Source organism: Ursus americanus, chromosome 3 (genome assembly GCF_024610735.1).
Source record: "Ursus americanus isolate L20-20 chromosome 3, mUrsAme1.1.p, whole genome shotgun sequence".
In the NCBI taxonomy this organism is placed as follows: Eukaryota; Metazoa; Chordata; class Mammalia; order Carnivora; family Ursidae; genus Ursus; species Ursus americanus.
The window spans coordinates 29,314,313-29,340,830 of NC_142129.1; the positions used below are offsets into that span (position 1 = coordinate 29,314,313).

Sequence of the window (26,518 nt, forward strand, 5' to 3'; positions counted from 1 at the left end):
ACACTGCTCATTGAAAGACACCATTAACAGAATAAAAAGACAAAGCACTGACTGGGAGAAAATATTTACAAAACATATATTTCATAAAGATCTTGTATCCTGAATCTATAAAAACTCTCATAACTCTATACTATGAAAACAAATCCCATTAAAAAATGGGTAAAAATATTCACCAAGAGGATGTGCATATGGAGAATAAGCACTTGAAAAAAATGCTAAATCTCATTATTCCTTAGGAAAATGTTAGTTAAAATCACAATGTATCACTTTCTAGAAAGGCTAAAATTAGAAAGTTTGACAATACTAAGTGTTGATGAAGATGTCAAGGGACTGGAACTCTCGTACACCGCAGGTGCAAACGGAAAAAGGGCCCAATCACTTTAGAAAACCGTTTGATAGTTTCTTATATTGCTAAACATACACCTAGCCTACGATGCAGCTGTTCCTCTCCTAGATACTTATTTACTAAAGAAAGAGCAAGGCATATTTCTGTACAAAGTCTTATACATGAATGCTTTTGGAGGCTTTATCAGGAATAGCCCCAAACTAGAAACAAGCCAAATGTCCATGAACAGGTGAATGGACAAATTACAATAAATCCATATAATGGAATATTACTCAATAAGAAAAAAAAAAGAATGGCCTATTGACACACACAACTACATGGATACGCCTCAAAGCAATTACACCTAGAGAAAGCAGTTCAGCAACAACAGGAAATGACCTATGGATGTATACAACAACATGGGTAAAAATCGAAAGAATTGTGCTGAGTGAGAGAAGTCAAACAATAAATAATGCACATTGCATGATTCCATTTATATAAAACTCCAGAAAATTCAAACTAATCGATAGTGACAAAAGCAGATCAGTGGTTGCCTCAAGAAGGAAAGGGAGGGAGAAAAAATTAAAATGATCATGGGGATGAGAGGTAATTGCAAATGTGTGTCAAACTCTTACCATGTAGAGGCGAGGGTAGGTCCCTACTTGCCTGTCCGGGCTTTCGTCCCCTCTTGCCTTGCTTCTACTTGAAGGGGAGGTTTGCTGGCCTGAGCTTTGCTGGTATCAGTTCTTCATTAACCATTTGAGCAATTTCCTAATCTCAGTGTCTAGTAGTTAATACATCATTAGTGCTTGACTAAATTTCTCCTGTTTAGTGTGAGGAGATCTCACCTGAACAGAGCTGAACACATCAAATGCCGAGCCTGCTCTTACAGCTGATCCATCAGAGCCTCGCGATGGTTCGGCGAGCGAGGCAATCAGATGCAGCGTCTCATTCATTTCTCAGGGATTTCATTCTACTCCTACCAGGGCATCTCTACTGGGCTCTCAGGACATACTTTTTTCCTCTTCTTAAAAGTTTTAACAAAGTAGGCCAATAAATAATGATCTTCGATTGCTCTAGTGAGGAAGATGGAAGGCATCTGTTACCTACTGGCGCAGGAGAAAGTTCCCTTTGTTTTCTAATTCATTGTTCAAATGCTTGTCAAAGGGCAGGACCCTGAAGCTAGAACAGTTAAAGTGGAAAAAATTGTATTTTCCAGAACTAAAAACTAAGCCTTGGACTATTACCTTTTATATATTATGCATGAAGTATGTGAGAATTTAACTGCGCTTGTGTTGTTAAGTTCTTCACACATGCATAGCTTAAAAATCTATTCCCCTCTGGAAAGCTGTGCTCTGACAAGATTGGAGAAGAAAATTGCTGTGATGAAGGTATAATGTGCTATTATTCTGCTTACGGTTCATCATGAATCAATCTGACAATCAGATTTCTAACCATGATTCCTAATTCCCTTCTATTTTTCGTAGTTTTCCTTGGAATTCGTCTTACTTTCTCTTGCCAAGTTTGAGACCAATTCAACTCAATTTAGTAAGATTCACTGAACATCTGCTATGTAGAATAGGTTGGGCTGGACACTGGGAAGATCAGAAAAAAAAAATAAACTATGATCCTTGCTTCCAGAAACTCACGGTGTAATTGGAGAGATCAGACAAATGGATATGGACTAGTTAACCCGTGCCCGGTACAGTTTCCGGCCGCTGAAGGTGCTCATTAATGTGTGAAATGAATCAACGACACTGAAAATTTGTATAAGGCTAAATGCAAAAGTCTGTGGTGCAGATATAGGATTGCAGAGAAAGCAAGACATCAAAGCAGGCTGACGTTTTGGCACATCATGGGAAAATTGTGCTCACGGTGGGACAGATTTTAAGGAGAAAAAAATGAGAAACATATTTCAGGTTAGGGTCATTATAAATAAGCCAGAAGAGACGAGCATTAGCGGCGTGTGTGTTCCCAGCAGGAAGGAGCCCGTTCTGACTGGAGAAGGTAGGACAGGGTCAGATAGCGGAGGGCCTCATATGAATTTTGGACTTTATTCTGAGGCCATGGAGAGCCCCACGTGGGTTTTTATCAGCAGGGCTGTAGTTTTGAAGTCTACATTTGCATAGCATGCAGAAGAGACTGCAAAGCAAACACTTGCAAGCAGAGAGGACTGAATGTGGCAACCTAAGGAACTGGGTAATGACAACTTGAAGCACCATGTTGCAGCAGGGCTGGGAAGAAAGAAACCAATCATTGGAAGGTAGAGAACAATGAAGCTCCCAGATTATGAAGAGGAAATAAAATTTGACTCTCTGATTTATAAATCAGAGAGATTCACAATATACAGCCCCAGAGACAGAAGAGAAAACTAGAAAGCGGAAATGTTGTAAAGAAGATTTTGCTTTGGATTCAAGTTTGAGATTATCATGACAGAGTCAGGACAATACAGGTCTCTCAAGGAAAACTCTGGTTTGAGATAGATGTTTGAAAACAACTGGATTCCCTTCTGTCAACTCAGCAGCCTTCTGGTTCCTCGTTGTCCCATGTTTCATAGGAAAAAAGTCTGGAACTCATTCCTCAGCATTTCTTTCTTATGTGGTTTGAGGGTAGATCATTCCATTAAGGGCCACTTTCCTGAAGTTCCGAGGCTCAGTCCTCACTTCTGTGGCAGCTGTGGTCTGGCTTCTCATTGGTGGCCTCACACCAGGGAGCAATCACTTCCCGATTTCTGGCCACCTGCTGGGTTTACTTTTGCTTCCTACAGCTCTAGAGCCGGGAAATATATTCCCAATATTTCCCTGTTTCCCCGTGAATCCTGACACAAAGCATATTTTGTTAAAGAGATTATGGGCACTGACTAGATGGAGCTTTAGTTGTGCGTGTGCTGAAGAAACAGAGCCAGTAAAAAGACACAGAGAAGAAACGGTCAGAAAATCGAGAAAAAAATGAGCACATCTTGTAAGAGAAGTCACTTCAGGGAAAAATTGAGACGTGATTTTTTTAATCCGGTGAAAGGACAAAACAAAGACACTGAGGAAAAGATGTAATGTCTGCCAAGGTGGGGGATGATGTGCAGAAATTCACACTCAGTGTAGTAGTATTCCCACACATTTCATTCCAGGGTCAGTTGGAATTATGCTGCCAACACGGTGTTTGGTGGGACGGTGAGATGATCAAGGCCCCTAGCGCATGGTTGTCACAAGAGCCACAGAGTGTTCAAAGCACAGGGTTAATACTGGGAATGTATAGTACTGTCCCTGGAACATAAAAGCAAATTGCTTCTCTGATCATTACTAACTGGTCTAGAGGAAAAGCATTTGCCAGCTCTGATGATGGCATACTATTTGAACAACTGTGCAAATGGCAATGCTGCCTGATTACACTTATGACAATCATTCTACAAGATCCATCTGTCCTTGGCATGGACTACATAGGTGAACTAATTGGAAGAGGGGACAGAAACACCTATCCCCTATCTTTGAAATTTGATAGTGGCACCAATTTCTGAAATATTATCAGTGATTTTCTGTTTTTGAAGGGAGAGGTTATTCCAGCCCCTTTCATTGGATCCTTCCTGCTTTGCTGTTCTTACTCCATAGACCAAAGAGCTGAAGTGGGCATACTTGTTGTTGAATGTATGATTTGCATTCAGAAACTACAGAGTTAAGCATAAGTGAGTTCATAGACCCACTGAGCCCACTGTGAGATGGATTCCAATTTTGTATTCCTTTCTCTGCATTGTAATAAAGAATCTGGCTTCTTAACTCCATTTAGTGTAGGTCACTGACTTCTTATGTCCTTATTCTGACTACTGGGCCACGCTGGCTTGCAGCATTCCCTGAATTAGTGTTCGCTCCTAACCAGTCCAGTAATCTCTGAGAAGTCTAAGTACTTGTCTTACCGCCATACACACTCACACTGTAAAAGACTGCAGGTGCCTTTGGGCAACTCAAAGATTTACACAACCTTCTTGGGTAGTGTGGCAGGCACATCGTTGAAGGGATCTGGCCCTTGCTTCACTGAAAGAGCCCATATTTACAATCAGGCTCAGAAATGGGGCTTGTGTGACAAGTCGTGACTCCTGAGTTGATTAAAGTCAAGACTGTTCACAAGAAATAAAGATTATATTTTTTTTCTTAGAGTGTAGACTGTCCAAATATATTTTCCGAGGAACACCATAATCAATTAGCTGCTACCGAAGATCTCTGCGGGTTAAACTCGTTTGCTTACTGCTCAAGTCCTGCTGACCATTCTGATTGTCACCTCAGGTGTCCCGTAAGGCTGAGAGTCAGGGAGCCCATTTCAGAGGGAGCATCTCTCGACATCATCATGGGCTTTAAGCACCCTGAGCTTTTCAGGTTGTGGGACCACTCTTTACCAGTGTATTTCTCAATGCATTGGTAAAGGTAGTGTTTTCCAGGTACTTCCTTGAGAAGAGTTATTGGGTGGGTGAGTGGGTCACATATGATAAAAACATTGGAAATGCCTGTCTCCCAGCCTTTGAATCCCTTCATCTACAACACACCAAAGACATTCTGGTATCTCGGCTTCATTTAATTCGCATACTCACATATATAGAACAATTATTAAAACATAAATGAACAGTGTAGGTAAGGTTTGTGTGCAGAAAAGAAAGAAGGGAATTGGAATCTGGACTGTTTCACCTGTTATCTTCATTCTTCATTTCTTAAAAATAATCTCTACACCCAAGGTCGGGCTTAAATTCACGACCCCAACATCAAGAGTCACATGCTCCATGGACAAAGCCTGCCAGATGCCCCCTCTATTTAATTTTTTTTAACTTTAAGAAAAAGGTGTGGTAAGATATGTCTAACATAATATTGCAGTTTTAACAAGTCAGTGGCATAAATTACATTCACAGTGTTGTGCCACCACGACCAGTATCTATTTCTAACATTTTCATCAACCCAAACAGAAACTCTGCACTCATTAAGCACTATGAAACAATTTCAAGAGGAAATTAGGAAGAAAAAAAATCGTAGTTTACAGAGGATTGACTTGTAAATGGAATAAAAAGATCTGGCTAAAATAAACAAATGAAGGGCTCCTGGGTGTCTCCGTGTCTGTTGAGGGTCTGCCCTCCGGTAGGGAGGTGATCTGGGGGTCCTGGCATTGAGGCTGAGGCGGGCTCCCCGTCCAGTGGGAAGTCTGCTTCTCCTTCTCCCTCCCTCCTTCCCCTTGCTTGTGCTCTCTCCTCATGCTCTCTCTCTCAACTAAATAAAATCTTAAAACAATAAACAAATGCAAGAATACCGGATCCAGTGCTTTACTATTCTATCTAATTTTGTCATGAGAAGAGGAAGACTTGTTGGTGGGGAGGTGACTAGAGGCGGCACTGCAGGGAGCCCGTGACCTGTGACCTCACAGCGGATGGTCTGAGCGAGCTTCCGGGGGGCTCACTCTCCAGGGCGCTCTGCCGCCCACTGTGGCTGTGCTGCTTTTCCGGTTCCTACGCGAAGTTTGTTTCTTCCCCTCGATGATGATGCAGAATTTGGTATCCGGATTCTCAGGGGGAGGAAACAGAAATGTGGAGAGGTTAGCGGGAACTCTGTAGCCCCGCTAGCCGGTGGGCCTGTCTGTGACCTCAGACTGTAAGACTCTGCTCTTTCTACTGTAGGAGGCCACCTTCCCGAGGGGCTACGGTTTGCATGTGGCCTTTTACCCCCTTAACTTTACTTTGGGGGAGGGTGGATTATTGCTTATTTGAGAGAGAGGGAGAGAGCTGCAGGGCAGGCGGAGGGGTGGAGGAAGAGGGAGAAGCGGCCTCACCGCACGTGGGGCTCAATCCCAGGATCGTGGCCTGAACCAAGGGCCAACACTTGGCCGACTGAGCCGCCCAGGTGCCCCTCTTTTTTCCCCCTTAACGTTAAAAAATTGTATTGTTAAACCAAGAAGAATGGTCATCTTGATCCTGTCCACCTTTTTGTTTGTTTTGTTTTGACCAGTTTCATTGCTGTTTGGAGAAACTTTGGATTATGTATAATATTTGACTTAGTCAAGCAGTAAGTATGAAGTTCATTCAAACCTACAGCTTATAAGTTAATACAAGAAAGAGAAGACTCACTACGTACAATTTACTGGCTTAAAAATCCACCCAGCATCTCCTTGTCTTACTGTGTTTTAAAATGTTCTCTTTGTTCTGTTGTACTGTTTTAAAGTATTTAAAAATATATTAATAATCATAAAAAGTAAGAGAAATATCTGAAATAAACAAGTCAAAACATTAACATTTGTTGCATCTTAGTGGTGAGAATGTAGTGTTTATTTTCCCTGCTTTTCAGTATTTTCAAAATATTTGATATTAAAAATATTTTTACATCTCAAACAATTGAGACAAAGCCAACAGTTGTGAGCAAATATGTTTGTAGCACAGATCACATTGCAAAACATTTGCTAAAGTTCAGAAAAGTGATTCTTAAAATAAAGGCCCTTAAAAAGAATTGACTACAAACAAATTAACTTCTAAGATGACAGAGACAAAAATAGATGAAATTTATGTTCTAATTTGAAATGTTTCATGAAGAGATGCCAATTCTGCACGTTTGACGAGTTACGCAGATCAGTCTTATCATTAGGATGGCTGTATTCCTTCACTCCTGGAGACCAACAGTTCCCCTACAAATGCTGTTCTCCTTTATACGAAATGTCAGGAAAGGAAAAAGCTAAAAGAACAGAAAAGAAAAGAAAGAAAGAAAGAAAAAATTAAGTCTGATGTTGCTTCAGTTCTCATAATACTCAACTAAAAGCATATACATTTTGTTTATACACATTTCATCTGTAAGGATTTTTTGAAGAGTGGGTTTTATTTGTAAATGAACTTTAATAGGGTTATCTGCTTAAAGTTGACTGCCATGATTAGTATGGTTCCTTTTAATGATTTCAGCTCAGAGAAATGAGAGTGGAACCCGGTGCTAAAATTGCTAGCCAACCTGACTCGGAATCTACAGCTCTTCCCTGAGATTTTCTGTGTCTTTAATCCAGATAAAATAGCTCATACGAAGAATTATCAAAAAGGAGAAGGAACAAATTCCTAATAATCACTTAGAAAAGTAAAGCAGAAGAATAGCTGAATCAGGTGTTTAGGGCTATATGGGGACACTTAGGTAGAAATGTGTGCTTCGGAGTAAAATGTGCTGAGCTCGTACAACATATGAACAGTTGGAAAGAGGAACATTCAGGGTCACCTGTATAAATATATTCTATCCTCAAACAAACCAGTGACCTCTATCCAGCTATTCCCATCAATACACCAATAGCAGAGGGAGTAGGCAGGATGGCTGGTGTGATCAACCTAACACCTTGTCATTAAAAGGGCTTTTCACGTGTTATTTTATTTAACCCTTTCATCCGTCTGTGAAGTGGGCAGAACTTCATTTTAGAGATACAGACATTGAGGCACAAAAGGCTGGATACAGGGCGCCTGGGTGACGCAGTAGGGTGAGCGTCTGCCTTCCCCTCGGGTCACGATCCCAGGGTCCTGGGATCAAGCCCCCCATGAGTGAGGCTTTCTGCTCAGTGGGAAGTCTGCTTTCTGCTTCTCCTTCTGCCCCCCCCCCCGCTCGTATGCACGTGTGTTCTCTCTCTCTGTCTCTCCCAAATAAATAAATAAGATCTTTAAAAAAAACAAAAAGGCTGGATACATTTCCAAGTCCTCACTGACAGTTGCAGGGAGAGCCTGGGCTTCTGTGCTTCTGTTTATATCTCACCGACTCTTCATTCTCCTTACGCTTTGTATGTTCTCCTGGTCTTGACCTTCCAATTTCAGGGAGATTGGGAGGCTTTAAAGTAATTCTTTTCGGGAACACTTCACAAAACTCATAGTGTGTTGACACTAACCTCTAGAGATTGTGTTTCATTACCAGGAATACTGATGGAGTTAGGCAGTTCTTTGACCAAACTGGCTGAATATGGAAGATGTTCGCCAAACAAGAGTCCATGCCACTAGGTCTCACTTCTTTGTGGAGAAAAGATGTCAATTCTCTATCTCTCAAACACATTTAACATGTTTGATTTTTTTCTGCCTTAGGAGTAAAGGAACAATAATATTAAAGGGGAACCTTAGTAGACGTAGTTACAGAGCATTTGTTGTCTCCAATATGCTGACGAATTAGTTACCTATTGCTTCTTCACATATCACCCCCAAACTTGGTGGCTTAAAACAACAGGCAACGATTCTCTCACAGTTTCTGAGAGCTGCTTGGCGGGGTGGCTCTGGTTCAGGGTCTCTTGTAAAGACGGGGTGAGGCTGCAGTCTTCTGGGGGTTTGACTGGGGGTCAAGGATCTACTTGGTTCACTCACACGTCGGGCAAGTTGATGTCAGCTGTGGATCGGGGCTCTCGGGTCCTCTTGTCATGGGTCACCTCACCACATAGCCCCCAGCTGGCCTCAGCGCTGGTGACCCAAGAGAAAGTGAGAACAAGCCAGAGAGAGCATCCGGGAGAAAAGCTGCAGGCTTGTTATAATCTGATCTTGAAGTGATAGTGCATTGCGTCGCCAGATTCAATTAATTAGAAGTGATTCATTAATTGCAGCCCACACACAAGGGGAGGAAAAGTCAGCCCCACTTTTTGGAGGAAGGAATATAAAAGAATTCACGGACCTATCTTCAAAATCACCACAATGCCTCACCCTGATTCTTAGCTTTTGCAGGAGAAAGCACGTAAAATAGATTTATTTCTTTTCGGCTGGTTCAGATGCTAGTAAAACTGATAAAAACTCTCTTACTATTTCTCATCCTTCAGTGAGAGTTTCTTCTATTTTCTTGCTGTCCCGCCTCCTCTGTTCGCCTGAAGATGCTGGAGCGCCCCAGCTGTTCCCAGCTGCTCCTTTATGTACTGGCTCACCTGCTGATGTCCTCTAGTGTCGGGCTTTGTACACCACCTTTATTCTCACAGTTCTCCGACTTGTCCGCAGCCTTGACCTCTCCTCGCAACTCCGGCCTTGAGTACGTGGCTGCTCCTCGACGTCTCCCTGTAGATCGCACGCACGGAGATGGACCATGGCCAGGAGGACGCTGAGCCGCTGCTTCTCTCCTGGCTTCCTCTTTCTTAGTAAGTCCACCCAGCTGTCTAAGCTCTTCCTTGTCTTATGTCTACCCCAGCAGGTCCTGTCAGCACTTCCTTCGTGATCTTTCCTGAATCTACCAAACTTTCTTCATCCCTGCTGTTATTGTTCGAGTTCAAGCTACGTGTCTTCCCATCTGGACTGCTCCAGTTGCCTCCTAATGGTTGCTTTGTTCTGTTTTGTTTTTTACTTCTTCTCTGGTCCTTGTAAGTATTCACCATAGGACAGCCATGGTGGCACTTTGGAAAAGAAATCAGTTTCTGTTACTCCTCCGTTCAAAACTCCTTGTGGCTTTCTATTTCACTTAGAATAATAAACCTAAACTCTTTGCTCTGATATAGAATTTTGTACAGATCCTTATCCCTGCCCACTAGCCAGCCATTCTAATCATACACACACACACACACACACACACACACACACACACTCTGTCTCTCTCTCACACACATACATATTACACAATTTGGGGAGGGGAAGCTTAACTGGAATTTAAACCGTATTTCAATTGTAACAAAAAGTTAGAATAGTTAGAGTAGTAATTATGGGAAACAACTGAACAGAAGACCCGAAGTTAGGAGTTTCACTGTAAAAGTGAAGCAGATTTTCTATTTGTGCGTGTTCTACCAAAAAAGCCCCCCGAAAACCAAACCAAACCAAACCTGATGAGGAGGATTGGAATCAATAAGCCAGGCACACCAGTAAGTAGGAAGCTCTAATTTAGTGAATGATAGGCTGATAAATAGAGATGGTAATATACGTGCTATGAATACAGGTCTATCCCATGCAAAAGAATACACAGTACTTGGGTATATTAACACATACTGGGTGTGCATGTGTATCTGCATTTTGAGTGTGTGTGTGTGTGTGTATGCTGTGTGGGTGTGTATAAAGTACATTGTGTTAGTGTGTACCTGAGTGTACGCACGTGTGTGTCTGTGGGTGCGGGCTTGTGTGTGTGTCATGGTATGTCTCTGTGTAAGCAGGGCCATCCTGATTGATAAGCAGATTGGGCAAAACAGCTTCCTTCAGAATACTCAGGGGCCACAGATATGTTCTCTCTCAATGAGAATATTTCTCCAGAGATTCATTAAGTTTAAGTGGTCTCTTCTCAATTGCAAATACCCTGGGAGTTGCATCCATCATCTGTATCTTCCTGAGAGTTATTGCAATTAGACCCTGCTCCTCCTCACACAGCCTGACAACAATCAGAGATAGGAATGCGTGCAAGGGGCTCAGGGAAGGAAACCCAGGGGACTGTGCTGTGGACAGAGTGCTGTGTCCTCCTCTAACTGCTTACTTAGAGACCAAAGCCAGAGGTCCCTGGATGTTAAGCTTTCAGGCTTTGGAGTCAATCCTAGGGTTCAATTCCAATTTTACGATTTATTTGCTCAAAGACCCTGTGTATGTGATGTAACATTTCTGTGCCTCCACTTCTTTATAAACTAGAGAAGCAGAGTATACATTTTATAGGGTCCGATGATAAATGAAGTAATACAGTTAAAGCACTTAAAAACTGTGTCTGGCATATAGTCAGCATTTAATAAATATTTACTAATGCTTTTTCGTTTTGTTACTATTTTCCCCCTCCTCTTGGACGATGCGTGGACATGTTCCAGCAGAGCTCCCGATCATCTCGGCAAATGACACTTCCCTCCGCTCACTGACTCGAATCAGAAATTGACAGCTTTCCTAGAGTTTCCCCCTGCTGCTCGCGATCATTACCAAGTCTCCCAGACTTTAACTCTAAAATGTCCCCTAAGTCATCCACTCCTCTCAGGTGCCTACCTCAGCTATACCTTGTCACTTACTTGAGTTACTGAAAAGGTTTTCTAGTTGGTCTCCCAGCTTCCTTTCGTGCCTCTTTTCCCCAACCTATTCTTTGGCATAAAGCAACTACAGTGCTCAGGGTCTGTGAATTCGAACACATCTGGCCGTGTGTCTCTGACATCTGCAGCCACCCCACCCCTCACTCACCAGGCCCAGGTGCGTGGGCCTCCTCACAGGTTTTCAGATGTTACAAGAGCTTTTCTATCTTGTGGATTGCAATTTTGCTTCCAGGAATGTGTGTCTCCTCCTTTTAGGTAATCCCCACTTCTCCTTTGGGCCCCCCTAAATATCACTTCCTCACAGAGGACTTTTCAGAACTTTGAATCGTAACTGAGGACCTCTCTGTGATCCCTTTTGCAGTACCCCGTTAGTTCCCGTTGTGGCACTTACCACAGGGATACAGTCTCCGTGTGTCTATTTGCCTAATGGTAGTCTTCTCAACTAGATGCAAACACTGCCATGACACGGATTATATTTGTCACTTCCGTGAGGAAAACACAAGAATAGAAATACAAGCAAGTCACAAGGTGTTCCTAAACTTCTTGCATTTAAGTGATGAAATCCAGAGTTGTGTGCTATACTCAGATTTAGTACTATTTAATGCTACTGTTGACAAAATGGGAGACTGTCAGAGGTGGAAATGCATGGGCTTTGCAGTCAAAGCTGGGGCTGAATTCCATCTTAATCATTTAGGAGTCCTGTGGCCATGGGCAAGTTTAACTTCCTTTGACCTAAGATTCCTCACTTGGCAAATGGTTATCCTCATACCAGCTCCAAAGTTATTACAGAGGAATTGAAAGGAAGTGAAAGGCTCAGCTCAGGTTGATTGTTAGCTGTCATTTTCACTGAAAGACCTGTGTTTTGGCACTTAACTGTGAAAGGGAAAGAAATAGGAATGAAGAATGATAAACTGTTGATTCCTTTAAAATATCTAGGAAAATTTGGCCCCAAATCAGACAGAGGCCTGAAATAACAGGAAATAGAAGGGAAAAATTAAAACCCATGAATTTCACTGAAATCAAACAGATTGGTTCTTCATGTTCCCATGACAAAGCTACGTGTGCTTCCCAGGCCTGGAGCACTCCTCATGGGCTGGCTCTTCCTTCCACAGGTCTCACGCATCTCTTCCTAGAGGTCTTTCTTTGAACACCATAGTAACCATTCCCTCTGCTCACCGCCCCCCCAACACTGCATCTTTGCTGAGCTGAACACCCTATATGTTTTTTCCTAGAATACGTCTCACTATGAACATAGTTTGCTTAATTACATTTCTACCTGTTTGGGGTCCAAGTCAACAAGTAGACTATGAATCCTAAAGGGTAGCAGAACCCACCACCCCAAAATCTGACTGTAGGAGTTCAGGACTTGTAACCCCAGCGCATGCCACTTTGGTATATCGATGACTTTGAGCTGCAGGCATTTGAACAATAGCAAATGCAGAAGAGCCTTTTCTGAACTCCCCTTATCTGCCTCCCGCACCCAGACTAACTTCATCACAAATGATCCTACCTTTTATCTATTCTTCCTTCCTCAATATCATTTACTGTCGTCCACTAAAAGGCCTACATTATCCTTCCTCTTTCCCTACTGATGTGGTAACTAATCCCGAATTCTAGGCTACCTCAGACGCTTATTCACTTGCTCTGTGTATCTCCCATGTGTATGTGAGGTATCCACGTGAATGAACATGTCTCAGGGCGTCTCAGCCAAGAACTCAGAAGGGTAGAGGGAAAATGATTTTTCCTCCCCTACAATACCAACAAGGGCAGGACCTTGTTATCCCTTTAGCTCAGCACCCAGCACAGTGCCTGGAACATACAATGTGCTCACCCAGAAAGCGAATGAGTAGAATGGCGACCTCCATAGATCGAGCTTCATTGTGCCCCCCTTGCAGTACTGTTTTTGTCATAGCTGAAGTTTAATGCAAGATCATTTCTTTAAAAAAAAATCTCTCGTTAGATCTCTTGACATTTGTTTAATTTTAAGCTGTAGGCATTATTATACTGCCAATTCAGGGAGCTTAAGACAACTTTCTGGAGTTGCAACCAACACTGTTTAATATTCAGGGTGCATTAACAGCCCCCCTGAATCAAAGGACTTGCTTCCTTCCCCTTGGTGTGTCCCCAGTTCTCCACGAAGTGTCACATGCAATGATTACCGTGGACCAGAGACCACGGGCACGTGTATACTCTGTGACCCTTACAAATTATGGAACCCAAAGAAAGTGGTTTAGCCACTTAAAAAGCAGGGAGGAAAAGGGAATAGAAGCCCATGGATGCATTTTAAAAACAGAAATTTCAAGTTCTTGGTGTCCTTTTACATTTCATGGCAATAAAATCCAATAGTTTTTCACAATCCCACTATCAGATATAATTATCTTCAAATTTAAAACAAATTTAGCTAAGAAATGGATTAAATTTTAAGGAAACCTATCTTTGCTTTACTTAAAAGTAACCTAAAAGGCACAGATCCTCAATACATTTGCAAGTTTCACATCTGCTCTCAAGCTCACCACTATCTTATTTCCTCCTTGCACTAACTAATGCAGGTTCAGGCATTCACATTAAAGCTTTAAACAAAAGATAATGCGGTTTGGTAGTCCTGAGAATGCTATTTTTGATCCATCTTTTCAGGAAGATTCATTTAAAAGCCTAGACATAGCTACATTATAATTTTCTACAATCAACAAAGAAAAAAAAATGCACCAGAAGATACAATGATTACCTGCAAGAAAGCATCCTTTCAAAAATGTCCTTAAAGTTCTATTTCATCAGATAGTGCAATAAATGGAACTCTGCGTTCTGCCCATTTCAGTGTGTGTGTGTGTGTGTGTGTGTGTGTGTGTGTACCCCTCCCTCTAACATTTCTTTCCTGAGTTTTATCGGCGACATAAAAGAGATTTCATAAGAGAACCACTACATAAATTATATAGTAATCTATGATTATAAATAGAAATGTACGTATAAGACATTTCTTAAGAACTTATTTTTTATGGTAGTATTTTATGTTACTTTACATGCTTCTATCATGAAAAATGTGTTGGATACTTGCATTCACTAATCTGTTTGGCTTTCTCTAAATGTATTGTAATTGCCATTTGTTAAGGCTATGCTCCTCTAATACATTTTGGGCATCGAATATATTCTTCTCTGTGTATGAGAAAGGGAAACACAACTATTTAAAAATAAACAATAGTAATTTTAAAGTTCATTTGTATCTAAATTTTGACTAGAGTCAGGAATTATTATAGAAATATATTTAATTAGAATCAGAGATACTCAGCATGGTGCACTGGGTGTTATACGCAAATAATGAATCATGGAACATTACATCAAAAACTAAGGATATACTGTATGGTGACTAACATAATATAATAAAAAATTATTATTATAAAAAAAAGAATCAGAGATACTCAGACACACAGAGGATTTATACCCTCACTTTTTGACTGATGGCCTTCACCGAATTTTAGCATTCAGTCTAAATGTATGTTGAGATACTTAATATAATTTGAGGCTCTAGGTGGTGGGGGAAATGACTTGAATTAATTTCAGATAAACCTACAAAATTCATAATCTATGCCTAACAGTAAGTAAATGCAGAGTAATCAAACTACATTCTCCGAATCTTGGCCAGGGAACTGAATACTAGGTAAGACAGCCACAGAACAGACATGCTGTTAAACTTATTTGGTCCTTCAAACTCTGCATCTTCCAAACAGTATGTGCTTTCAGGTTCCTCTGGTCACCAATGGCTCCATTTCTTTTAGTCTCTCATTAGTGGGCCCACCCACACTTGGATGAATAAAGCGCTTCCTTTTAGATACTAGTGGAGCCATCTGATATTATTTATTTATATATAACTGTGTGTGTGTGTGTATATATCTCCTTTTCCAAAATACAGTGTGGTTTTTTCATATTAGGGTTTACCTGCTGTATGTTCCTACTTTGGGGAAAATAAACCAGATATGAGAATTTTTACCATTCATTATCATCTTCAGTAGGATTTGACAATGATAAACCATATGTAATGTTAAATTTTCTTTACATTTCTTTTTAATCATAGTTTCAAGTTAAGTTTTCATGGAAAAGAAGTTTTGAGCACACTGTTAATACTTATGATGACTAACACATTTACCTATTGAGAAGTAGGAAAGGGGAGATTGAGATGGAAGGTAAAGAGATATTATTAATAGCCCAATGTTATTTTGGAACATAAAACAAGCAAACGATGAAGCCCAGAGAAGAAGTTTTATGACAAGTAGTTATATCCCAAGTACCATTTTAAAAGGTACATTAAATTTTCTACAGTTCTATATAAATCAAATGTCTGTGTTTACACCTTTATTGAAGCTCTCTATTTTATTAGAGGCAAATAAAAAAATACCGAGGACCTACGAAAAAATTTGGAATTCTTTGTGAGAATGTAAAACTCCAAAGATATTTTAAATTGTATCATATTAATTTGGGATACTGAATTAGGCGGTTATTTTGCCTATCCAAATCTCTCTGCACCTTATTTTGCATGTGGCATTAAATGTCAATAGGCATTTCACGGTCATCCTCTGGAATTTTTGCCTGCAAGAATCTGAAGAAGACACTAAAGATAACAAAGGATGGGAATTATTGGCCTTAATTCCAAAATGTTTCTGTTCCATTATTATAAGCCTCTAGGAGTATAGATTACGGGCCAATGAGATGCTACAGTTAGCACTACAGCCTTGATTGATGACCTTGAACATTTTGGCAGGCCTTATTCAAAAAGGGGAGCAAGGGCGAGATAATAGAAGTCTTTTTTTTTTTTTAAGAATTAGTTATTTGTTTTAGAGAGAGAGCACAAGTGGGAAGGGCAGAGAGAGAGGGAGAGAGATTCTCATGCCGACTCTGTGCTGAGCCCAGAGCCTGACGTGGGGCTTGATCCTATGAACCTGAGATCATGACCTGAGCTGAAACCAACAGTCAGATGCTAAACTGACTGTACCACCCAGGTGCCCTGATAATGAATGTTCTCTCTGTTACTGGAAAATTATCTCAGTGTGCATGCCATACTATGGAATTTTTGGGAAAATCTTTGTCAACTAGGACACCAATATATTTCCCAAGCTAGGTTCCATTTTTATTTTAGTTCACCAATAGTCAATCAGGAATAGTTATTAGTAGCATACTTCTCAGTTAAGAGAAATTTAGAACAAAGAAAATGGGAAGAAATATTGATTGTCTTTGGTAATGACATTGCAACCAATACAGCATGGATGTAATCAGGCTTCTTCCCTGCCCCCATTTTCTTTAAGTTTTGTTTTACACCAAAAAAAAAAAAAAAAAAGAAAGAAAGAAAGAAAGAAAGAGCATGTGTATTTCTACAAAATAGAGCTCTATCATAGAAATACACGATTTAATTTAAAATGTATAGCATATGAATTAGAACATCCAAAGCCATCATTTTTTAGTGTTATGGTGACTAACATAATATAATAATTTCTCAACAGAAATGTGGCTCATGCAATCACCTAATGGATTGATACCCATGAGAAGTGACGAGCACAGTGCCTGGTATATATTTAGAACACAATAAAAGTTAGCAGTCGTTATTACCATTGTTATTTTTTCATGATGGTTATAATCATTATTGTTAGTATTCACTGCAAACCTACAGAAGAAAGAAACTGTGTATTGGAAAGGACACATTTGGGTTTTACTTCTGTGGCTTGTACATTGGCTCCTTACTATGGGTGGGCTGTGAATAAACATAATGCCATGAAGTCCAGATTAAGTCCTATGTAAATTTGTGATATGCATGACATTTTTAACTTTTGAAAATTTTATATCCAGTGGTGCCAGCGTGGCTCAGTCGGGTGAGCGTTGGACTCTTGATATTGGCTCAGGTTGTGATCTTTTGGGGTCCTGGGATCCAGCCCTGCTTCCAGCTCCCTGCTGAGTGTGGAGCCTGCTTGAGATTCTCACTCCCTCTCCCTCTGCCCCTCCCCTGCTCATGCTCGCTCTCTATTTAAAAAGAAAAGAAAAGAAAAGAAAAGAGAAGAAAAGAAAAGGAAAGGAAAGAAAAGAAAAGAAAAGAAAAGAAAAGAAAAGAAAAGAAAAGAAAGAAAGGAAAAGAAAAAAAAATTTTGTATCCAGTGCCTCTGGTTGGGAAATTTAAGATTCATCTACCCAAGGTCTAGGGTAGATATATGGCTCTTTTGAATCTCTTTTCCATTTCTCAGTACCACTTCCTTATTCTGTTCTTTTAGGATTTTGTTCTCTGTTGTACAGGGAGCACCACTGGATATAAAATGTTTGAGTATTAAAAACTGATCATAGGTTAAGATAAATACCTTTTGGTGTTACAATTTGTAGCTCTAACAAACTCCAAATTGATAAAAGTCAAGAAGGCTGAACTTGGAATCAAAGCCCAAGGATGCCACCTCTCTCTACCACCTTGTAGCCCTTGTCAACACCCCCATCTTTGTTCTAGGTTTCCTCCAAATTTCTCTCCACATCTTTGGTACCCACCCTTCAATACCCTTCTTCAGCCAGCCCCATCCCTTAACTGACACAGACCACATGGACCCACGTTTATGGTGAGTGCTGCTGCTGATAAACTTAGCTTTCTCTCTAGACTTACTGGTCTGTTGTCAGAGTATCTCTCAGATATATCAATGGGATTAATCAGATGAATAAATTTGAAGTGGGGCATTAGGATTCACAGCAGTGTTATGCGGTACTCTTCCTGCAAAGCTATTTTAAGAGTTTTCTTTATAATCCCTGAAACTATGGCAGGAAGGACAGCAGGGAAACTTGTGGAAGTCTAGTTTTTTATCATGCTCAAATTGTAAATGTCAAGTTCTGCCTCCTTTCCTGTTTTATTTTGCCTTGTCTTGTTTTCTAATCTTTCTCCAAGCATGTAGGTGGGGATTCATGTGCCCTTTCCCTGCACCCCCATAGAAAGAGGACCATGGCCTATTAATCATATGATGAGAGAGTTTTAGGAAGTACTTTGAAGAATACTACCTCGGTGTAGCCTCTGTTCAAAACACGTTTTCAGGAGATTGAAGTAGAAAAAATAGGACCGTTAATGGGGCAGAGAGAAAAATACTTGTAGTGCAAGATTATGAATAGCAGCGTAAAGCAGAGAGTATGTCAAGCTATTTTCCAGTATGTAACTCCTCGAGGAGGATTTGGTTTGGATTTTTAATCTCCATTTCTCCAGCACCCATCACAATGTTGGGCTCATGCGATGCACTCAAGAATTTGAATTACATGTAGAATGGACAGTAGTTACCTAGTGGATTTCCACATAAAAAAGAGGGGAAAATGATTAGTGAAAGGGAGAGAATAATCTAGTAAAGGAATGATTAGTGTTTGAAGAGAAAGGAGGGAAAAGGTAAAGTGGACAGTAAAGAACAAAGAATTAGAAAGTATGGAGGTAATATTATTTCCACTAAAAGCTTTTTGCAATAAATACATTTTATAATTGTCTTAAGCAAATGTGCTGTTCAAAAGTAATAATTCCACAAAGCTAAAGTGTCTTTCGAGAATGTTTTACTACCCTAAACACAACCAGCTGACGTATGGCCAGCTTAAACGCTTATTTTTTTAAAAAAATACAGTGTGCCTACGCAATTGTGTTGAAAATTCTGATGAAACTTACACAGTGCAGAGCAATAACCATTTTTGTACCCATGAGTTAATAAAACAAACACCTAATAACACTCCAGGGAAGAGGAGATGCCTTTCTTATGAAACTCTGAGGAGTCGTGTATTTGATATCAAGAACCCTTTTTATTCTTTTGAGTAACAGGCAGACATTGATATAACTCCCTGGAGGCTATTTTCAAGCCAACACTGTAACTCAGTTGAGGGATAGAGAGGTGTGTTAAACCTTTTTAATGCAGGATTGGCATCTCAATAAATCAAGGACTATAAAAGAAAAGAATTAACAAGCAAAAAAAGGAGACTATCCACCAAGAAGATCACTAGTTGTCACCATTTAAAATCACTCTCTGTACTAAATGATTTACTCCGTGTTTTTCCCTCTTCTAATAATCTCTTAACTTTTCCTTGCTTTTTGTTTCCTACTCAAGAGAAACCACCAGATGAGCATGTTTTTAAAAAATGAATAAAAATCTGGCACCTGGGTGGCTCAGCCAGTTAAGCACCTGCCTTCGGCTCAGGTCATGATCCCAGGGTCCTGGGATGGAGTCCCGCATTGGGCTCTGTGGGGAGTCTGCTACTCCCTCTGCCCCTCCGCCCCACTTGTGCTGGCTGTCTCTCTCTCCCAAAAATAAATAAATAAAATCTTTAAAAAATGAATAAAAATCTATATGTATATATCTGAATAAATATATATAAATATACATATATACACATGCATACAACTAGACAAATAAATCACTTTGTCTGTTTCCCTAAATAGGAAAGAATCTTCGACTAAGAATCTGATTGAGTTCTGACCAGAGTTACTACCTCAGAGCTCCACTTTGCGTAACCGAAGCAGTGGTAGTCAAGAAGCATCTAAGGTTCACGCACCAGCATTACTTCTCTCTGGTCCACACCGTCCAAGAGGCATGTGGCAATGTAGGCTATAGGCTAATAAACTGGGTCGCACACTGCAGAGAGCACTCTATCTCAAAGTATCACATACACAGAAACAACTGATCGCAACCATACTACCTTTTTGGGTAATGACCAACAAAACCTTGTAATATCCTTAAATTAGTTAGTAGCTATGGAGTTGTAGTTGCCAAGATATTTCCAAAAAGGATCATCTAAAGCAGTGGCACTCTTTTATCTTTAAACGGTATTAACTGTTTTTTTCAAAAGTCTCCTCCTAAATTCCCATTGTTAGCAGAAATCTACTACCTCTCCCAATTTAGACCAGACTCAAGTGTTACTCACAATCAATGGGTTCTGTTTGCACATGTTACAAGGTTCTCCCAAATACGGGTATGACACACCTTAGATTTTGGAAAGGAAGGCAGTCTAAGAAAAAAGAACAACAGCCAACCATGTCCTGTTCAAGCATGCACGTGTTTTATTTAAGTATTCTCCAAAGGTCTATTTTTTCCAGCATAATGCAGATATTATGCTATCCTTTGAAATAAGATATATGAATTTCAAACAAAATCGTCAAAAACAATGACCTCGGTTACTCCATATGGTACACAGAAATAATTACATTTCACTTACAATACAGATGCACTTAACACAGTCATCAATAGTCATTCACCACCAACACAGTATATTTTTAAATCACCTAAAACACCAAAAAGTTTTTTTTTCTTTTCCAAAAATCTAAAGAAATTAATAGTTTGGGATAAATGATAAGTTGAAAAGGAGGCAGAATTGTCAACTGAAATAATCTAACTGCATCTTTTAAAATGTAGTATTAAGAACATGAAAATAGAACTTTTCATTGGGAATCAAAAGACCTAAGTATTCCTGATTGTGGTTTCCTTAGTCTACTTTTTAAAAGGTTTTTTCAACAAATGCCGTCAAAGAAGTTTCACTATATTTGCTCTAGAAGCATAAAGTGACATGAGGCAGGTGTTAATATAATTGTTAATATTCACGCTCCAGGAAGATTAGTAACTTTTTAAAAGACATACTAGGAATAAAGCCAGTTCTTCCCGAGAGATAGCAGAGTGTATCTTACTTTTAATCAGCAAATGTTTATTAAGATCTACCATGAGCACAGCACTGCTCTAGAAGCTATTCTAGAAATGGGAAGCAAGAATTTCTGGCTTTACTTGAGAATGGTTGGATTAATTCCTTTTTATGATAAATTATGATAAGCATTTTAAAATCTCTATAGTAGAGGGATAATTATTCTTCCCATGTACGGAAGCTAAACTTTATTTCTTACAGTGGTGGTTTGGAATGAACAAAACTTTTCATTTGACATAAAACTTTTTTACACTGTCACGTGCAGACATGTCTGCTGATATATTTTAAAGGTGAAAAGGTATAAAGACTTTTCACTTAAATGTACACAGAGATCAACTTTGCATCCTCAAACTCCTGCCCTCCTGATTGAGTGGAGAAAATTGCTCCTTGCAGTGTACAGGAGGCTTTCTCAGCTATATTTGTGCTGCCTTCTCCAATGGAGTAGAAAGCATGCTTTCATCAAATATTGCTACATCAAGCACTCTAGTTTATCTCTGCATTTCAATTCACATTAGTTAGTCTCAAAATGTATTCAAGATCTAAAGTAAAATAAATAATACATCAAGCAAGATTCTGGGATCACTGATTTTGTGATATTAATCCCAGCCACTCTTGGCCTGAAACACACAGCAATATATCCAGTGTCTGGGCTTTTCCCTAACAGCAAAGAGGTTAGAGATCATTCGTAGATGTCAACTCCTTTTTCCTAATTTTTGACAAGGGGATTGATGATAGTAATCTACTTACAAGGTAATATGTCGGGGAATAAAAAAGTAGGAAAGTCATTTGAACTACAAAACGTTAGTCCAGTGGCTGACGACGGACCCAATAGAGAGGCGCTACAGAAGTACAAGAACAGATAGTGCACTGTCACGGGGACACGGCGGACCAAAGGGTATTACTGAAAAACATTTATGGCACGATAGTTTTGGATTAAAAAGTTATCTAAAACCTGGCCACACCAGAAGTGTTTCTATGAACGTGGCTCTTACTGTATCTATGAAGATCTGGAAAGTACAACAACAAAAAAATCCTGATTCCTGATACAACAGGTGTACAATGAATTATTGCAGTTGTAACAGTATCTAGGTGCAGGATAAAACGAGAATTAATACTGAACTATCTGAACACTTTAGATTTACTAATGAGCATCCCCATGAGAAATACCGCAGCTCTAAAAGGAGTTTATTTGCACAGCCCACCATGGAACATGAACAATCAGCTTGTTGTAAGTGCACAGAAATTCCCCCTTTCTACAATTATAGTTATCATGCCTACTCTGAAGACAACATAAGGACACTGAAATCACTGCTCCAAAGAATTCTAGCATGCATTATGATGGCTTCCTTCAGTCAATACAAATGTGTCGTATGAGTTTTTTTTAAGATGTAATAATCTTCATCATAGCCAATGTTCATGGTTTTAACAGGAAAAATTTTTATCAAAATGTTTTCCATATTTTTTTTTGTTTTGCATTCAACTGGAACATTATGTTCAAAGACTGGTTTTCTTTATTTTATTAAAAAAGAGTTCAGATCATAAGAAGCATCGATAGGCGGCATTTCCTTGTGCTCACTCACAAAGTCAAAGGGTCACAGACTCTTCGTCTGTATAACAGGTCAAACTCCGTCTAGAAATGCCATTTGGTGGTTTCATTTCCATCCTCAAGTTTGGAAGCTTTGTTTTTATTTCACGGCCAACCTTCTTGCTTTGCTGTTTTCATCTGCAAAAGGCGTATTGTTTCTTCTCTCTTCCACGTTGGAATTCTTTCCCCAGCTAGCGCTCACATTCTCTTGGACCCGGTTCTAATTGTCTTACAAAGCAGACACTCTGACGATATTGCCTCCTGAGTACTCCGGAGATTCTGGCCTGTCGTCTCCTTCAGGGGTGGTCACTGGAGGTGTTGGGATGCTTATTATTGCTGTAGTCACATAAGGTTGTTCACAGTTCAGTTTAACACATTCTTCCATTTTGGCATTTAAACTGGATCGGCTGATGAGGAAGAAATAGATTTTAAAAAGTAAGTTGTTTGCTTAAACAATGTTTTCCCGACAACCGAGGGATGTGTTTTCATGTGTATCAGTAACACTTTAAATATCAGAGAACAGTCACCGTGATTTTTTGAAAATGAAGTACCAAGCCTAATGTATGTTGAAGTGAACAGCAGCCAGGTCATTAACACTAAGCGTCTAAAAGCCAGCTCAATTTGGTTCGATCCGTGTTTCTCAAAGTGTTTTCTACAAAAATGCAAGGAGAATCGGGTCAGTTGTGGAAAGCCTGGGTTGAGCAAAGTAAAATCGTTGTGTTTAAGAAAGGACCTCTGAGAGGTTTGAGATGCTCGTATGGAAGGCATGGACTTTTGAATGTGACCTGTGAATGCGTCTCAGTTCTTTTGACCACAGAATCATTTTATGATTTGTTTCTTGGGGAAAGTTGATGCCCTTAAAGCTCTCAAGTGAGTGACAGCCAATTTAAAGAACCTCCAAAAAGTTAGCCATTACCAATAATTCAAGATTTTCCCAAGTGATATTCTTGCATGAGTTTTATACTCCATGTGGATGGAGGGAAGAGGGGAGAGGAATAAGGAGGGTATATATAGGAAGCTAATGACTTAAATCTAATTAACTTATTTTCATGGAAATCTTATTTAAGATGTTTATGTCCTAGAATTTTCCTTCTGAACACTCCTCTGCTCTCTACGTAATTTTGGAATGGTTGTAAAACAACGCAGAGGTAGAACATCTTAGAGACGAAAATCTTTCATTGTTCCAAAGTGTTATATTCTGGTCCCAGAGACGTCTGATTTATGTAAATCAACACAGCCTGAAATCAGAATGTCATGCAGGTTTTTCACAAAGATTGTTAAATGAGAACAAAGGAGCAGCACTGAATTAATGGATTGTTAATATAAAAACATAGCTATTTAATTTGAAGAACAAAGCAAAATTATGTCGACAGAAATAGATCATTTTAATAAGTTGTATAGTTTAAATGGATTCCTTTTTATTACACATACATGTTTGTGGTAAAAACAAATAGCAAATAAAGAGAAGCAAAGGAAAACACCAATAGAAAAATTTCACTTCAAGTGTCCATGAACGAACCAGAGGTGAACAATTTTAGCATTTCACTTATCTTTTTTGGTATTGGATTGATTTTTGTGTTTGTTGTGGCCCAAAATATCTTTATGATCAAAATTATATATTGATTCAAGGGATTCGTGTAGGCATGGTTTTATTTTTCACTCTTACATTGAAGGTGTTGATGTATTTTTAGGTGCTGCTGAGTACTTGTCAATGATATCAATGTCACGGTGGCTATCGATCATTTCAGGCTCCTTGCATTTACATAGGGGGCTCCTGAGCTGTCTGCTCAAATAGGAAAAAGTTGTGGAGTTAAACAGGCAGAAGTACAGTTGTGCACGCCTGACCATCTTAGCTTCTTTCCACGCGTCATACTATACAACTGCTACTCCCGACTCCGTATCACAGCGGTTCCAATGGTTTCCTACTTGTTACAGTGTTTGTTTTGCCTCATTCTAAACCCTAGGAACTAGGATTTAGACACCATGGTGCTTCTAAGGTGTATTTGTTAAAAACAAATAAATAAAAAGTATTTGCCTCCTCCCCGCCCCGGCCCCGTTAGCCCCATACCCCAAATTGCCAAATACACCAAGGTAGCAACGGCCTGCAGGGGGAGCTACGCTCAGGGAGGGCGCCCCATGTGCGCAGCCGCACAGATTCACCTCGGGTACCTGTTAGACAGCGGGGTTCTCTCCACACATCTGATCTGGATCGTACTGAGTTCTTGCACACTGCCTCGGTGGCTTCCGGATACGTTGGCATTTGGGATGCGGAAGGTTTTTTTGTGTCGTCGTGAGCAGCAGGTGCTGGTGACTCCTTGTTGTGAAGAGAGAGAGGGGCTGTGGCTTGAAGGCCGGTTTCCGGTCGCAACTTCCATGCAGCTTTCTTCAAAGACTTGCTCATCCACAAACTCGTGGTTCTGTCCGCAGCGGTGAGAACATGAGAGAGAGGCGCAGAAACGCATTTTAACGTTAAGAAAGGAGATGAATGGCTTTGTTTTTAAAAACTCAAACATGCCCATACACTGAGACGATCCAACGGGCAACTAAGACCATCTTCATAAAGCCTGGAATATCAAAGCCGCCTCGTGCTGGCGTTCGTGTGAAAATCAAATCTCCCTAGTTAGCCCTTGAGATGGACATCTGCAGGCTGATTTAGGATCTCTTTACGGACTAATTTTATCTTGAAATATCACGTGTTAATTTAAACATCATTTCTCGAAGTGAAGCAGCAAAGGAAAAAAAACTTGAAAACTCATATAAGACAGTGCTCATGGTAAATGTGTACATTCACATGGACTTTTCTTTTTTAAACGGATTGGAATTATGGAAAAGAGACTATTTTAATAGAATGCCACAAATTAAATTGTTATATATTAGCAAATATTTTCATGTGGGATTGAAAACATTTTTTAATTAGAAAATGAGATCCCAAAGACACTTTCAATTTCTTTAGAGGCTCCTCTAAAATTCCCAGCGTATAGACAAATGACTTATTAGTAAAATAGGTAAAATACTGCAAAATGTGCCACTCTGTGTTTGATCCAGAAGGGGTTAGCCCTGCACTCTGAGGTTTGCTTCCTTAGCTTCTCGATCCATCTCTGGCTGTCCTCACCACCTCTGTCTGTAGTCAGAGCTCTTTTAGCCTAGAGGCACACAGTGACGGGCAGCATTTCATACGCCACATTTCAGAAAAGCCACAGTGCAAATTTTGCTTTTAGAATATTTAATAAAGAATCACCTCCTGAAATGCCTATGGAAGGATTTCACCTCATAAATATAAGGGAAAACATTCTGGTCTGAACTGCAGGAGATCGACTTCAATTATTATTATTTTTTCTTTGTGGAGGTGGGAATAATCTTGTAATGGAAGGCTTTGCACATGCCAAATTCCACGTACCCATCTCTCATCCTAAAATATTAGCGAAACAATGAAGCAATTCACTGGCCAACAGCAAATAGGCTGTTTTCGTTAGTCATTTTGTTATTTCTTTGCTGAGACAAGCACTTTGAAGTAAATGAAATTTAAGATTCCATTGTTAAAAGTCCAGAGAATAATATGACGAGATACGACAGTTTCATTAAGAAATGAATTTCAATATCAAATTTTATGGAAAAAATATAGCTCACAAAGGGTTCACAATCTGTTTTCTTCTTTTACAATGCGCATTTCACACACATAATACAAGTATATAACGCATGAGATTCTAATTTATCACATCAGTGACTGGAAGTGAAGAAGTCTTTCCACTGCTGGTTATTTCTGTAGGTAGTTTAATTTAAATGGTAATAATTGGTGTTAAATAATTTTTTTTATTTAAGAGGTAAAATAGTAAAAATAGAAGGTAAAATAGTAAAAAATGAAAATAAAAAAGCATGGAGATAAATACATCTGACTATTAATGTTACCGTTTACCTTCCAAAGAGTTATCCTAAGCTATAGACCTTATCCTGTAAGTTATGGATCATTAGTAACAAATGCAAATATAATCAGGTAACTACCCTGTTTAAAGCCCTCAAATAATTTTCCATTTATT

At 39.7% G+C, this 26,518-nt stretch overlaps 1 protein-coding gene across 2 annotated transcripts in view; it reads right to left on the minus strand.

Annotated features, from left to right (window-relative positions):
- Nucleotides 1-20,244: 20,244 nt before the first annotated feature.
- Nucleotides 20,245-26,518, minus strand: part of KCND2 (potassium voltage-gated channel subfamily D member 2) — a 474,780-nt gene continuing 468,506 nt past the window's right edge. Inside the window, exons 5-7 of one of the 2 annotated variants that reach the window (XM_087860868.1) lie at nucleotides 24,654-24,901; nucleotides 24,151-24,267; nucleotides 20,245-22,891 (exon numbers count right to left, since the gene is read on the minus strand). In XM_087860868.1, coding sequence (XP_087716994.1) covers nucleotides 22,714-22,891; nucleotides 24,151-24,267; nucleotides 24,654-24,901 — 543 coding nt within the window. In that variant the 3' untranslated portion in view covers nucleotides 20,245-22,713. The remainder of the gene's footprint in view (nucleotides 22,892-24,150; nucleotides 24,268-24,653; nucleotides 24,902-26,518) is intronic. The other variant, XM_087860869.1, reaches the window with a different exon arrangement.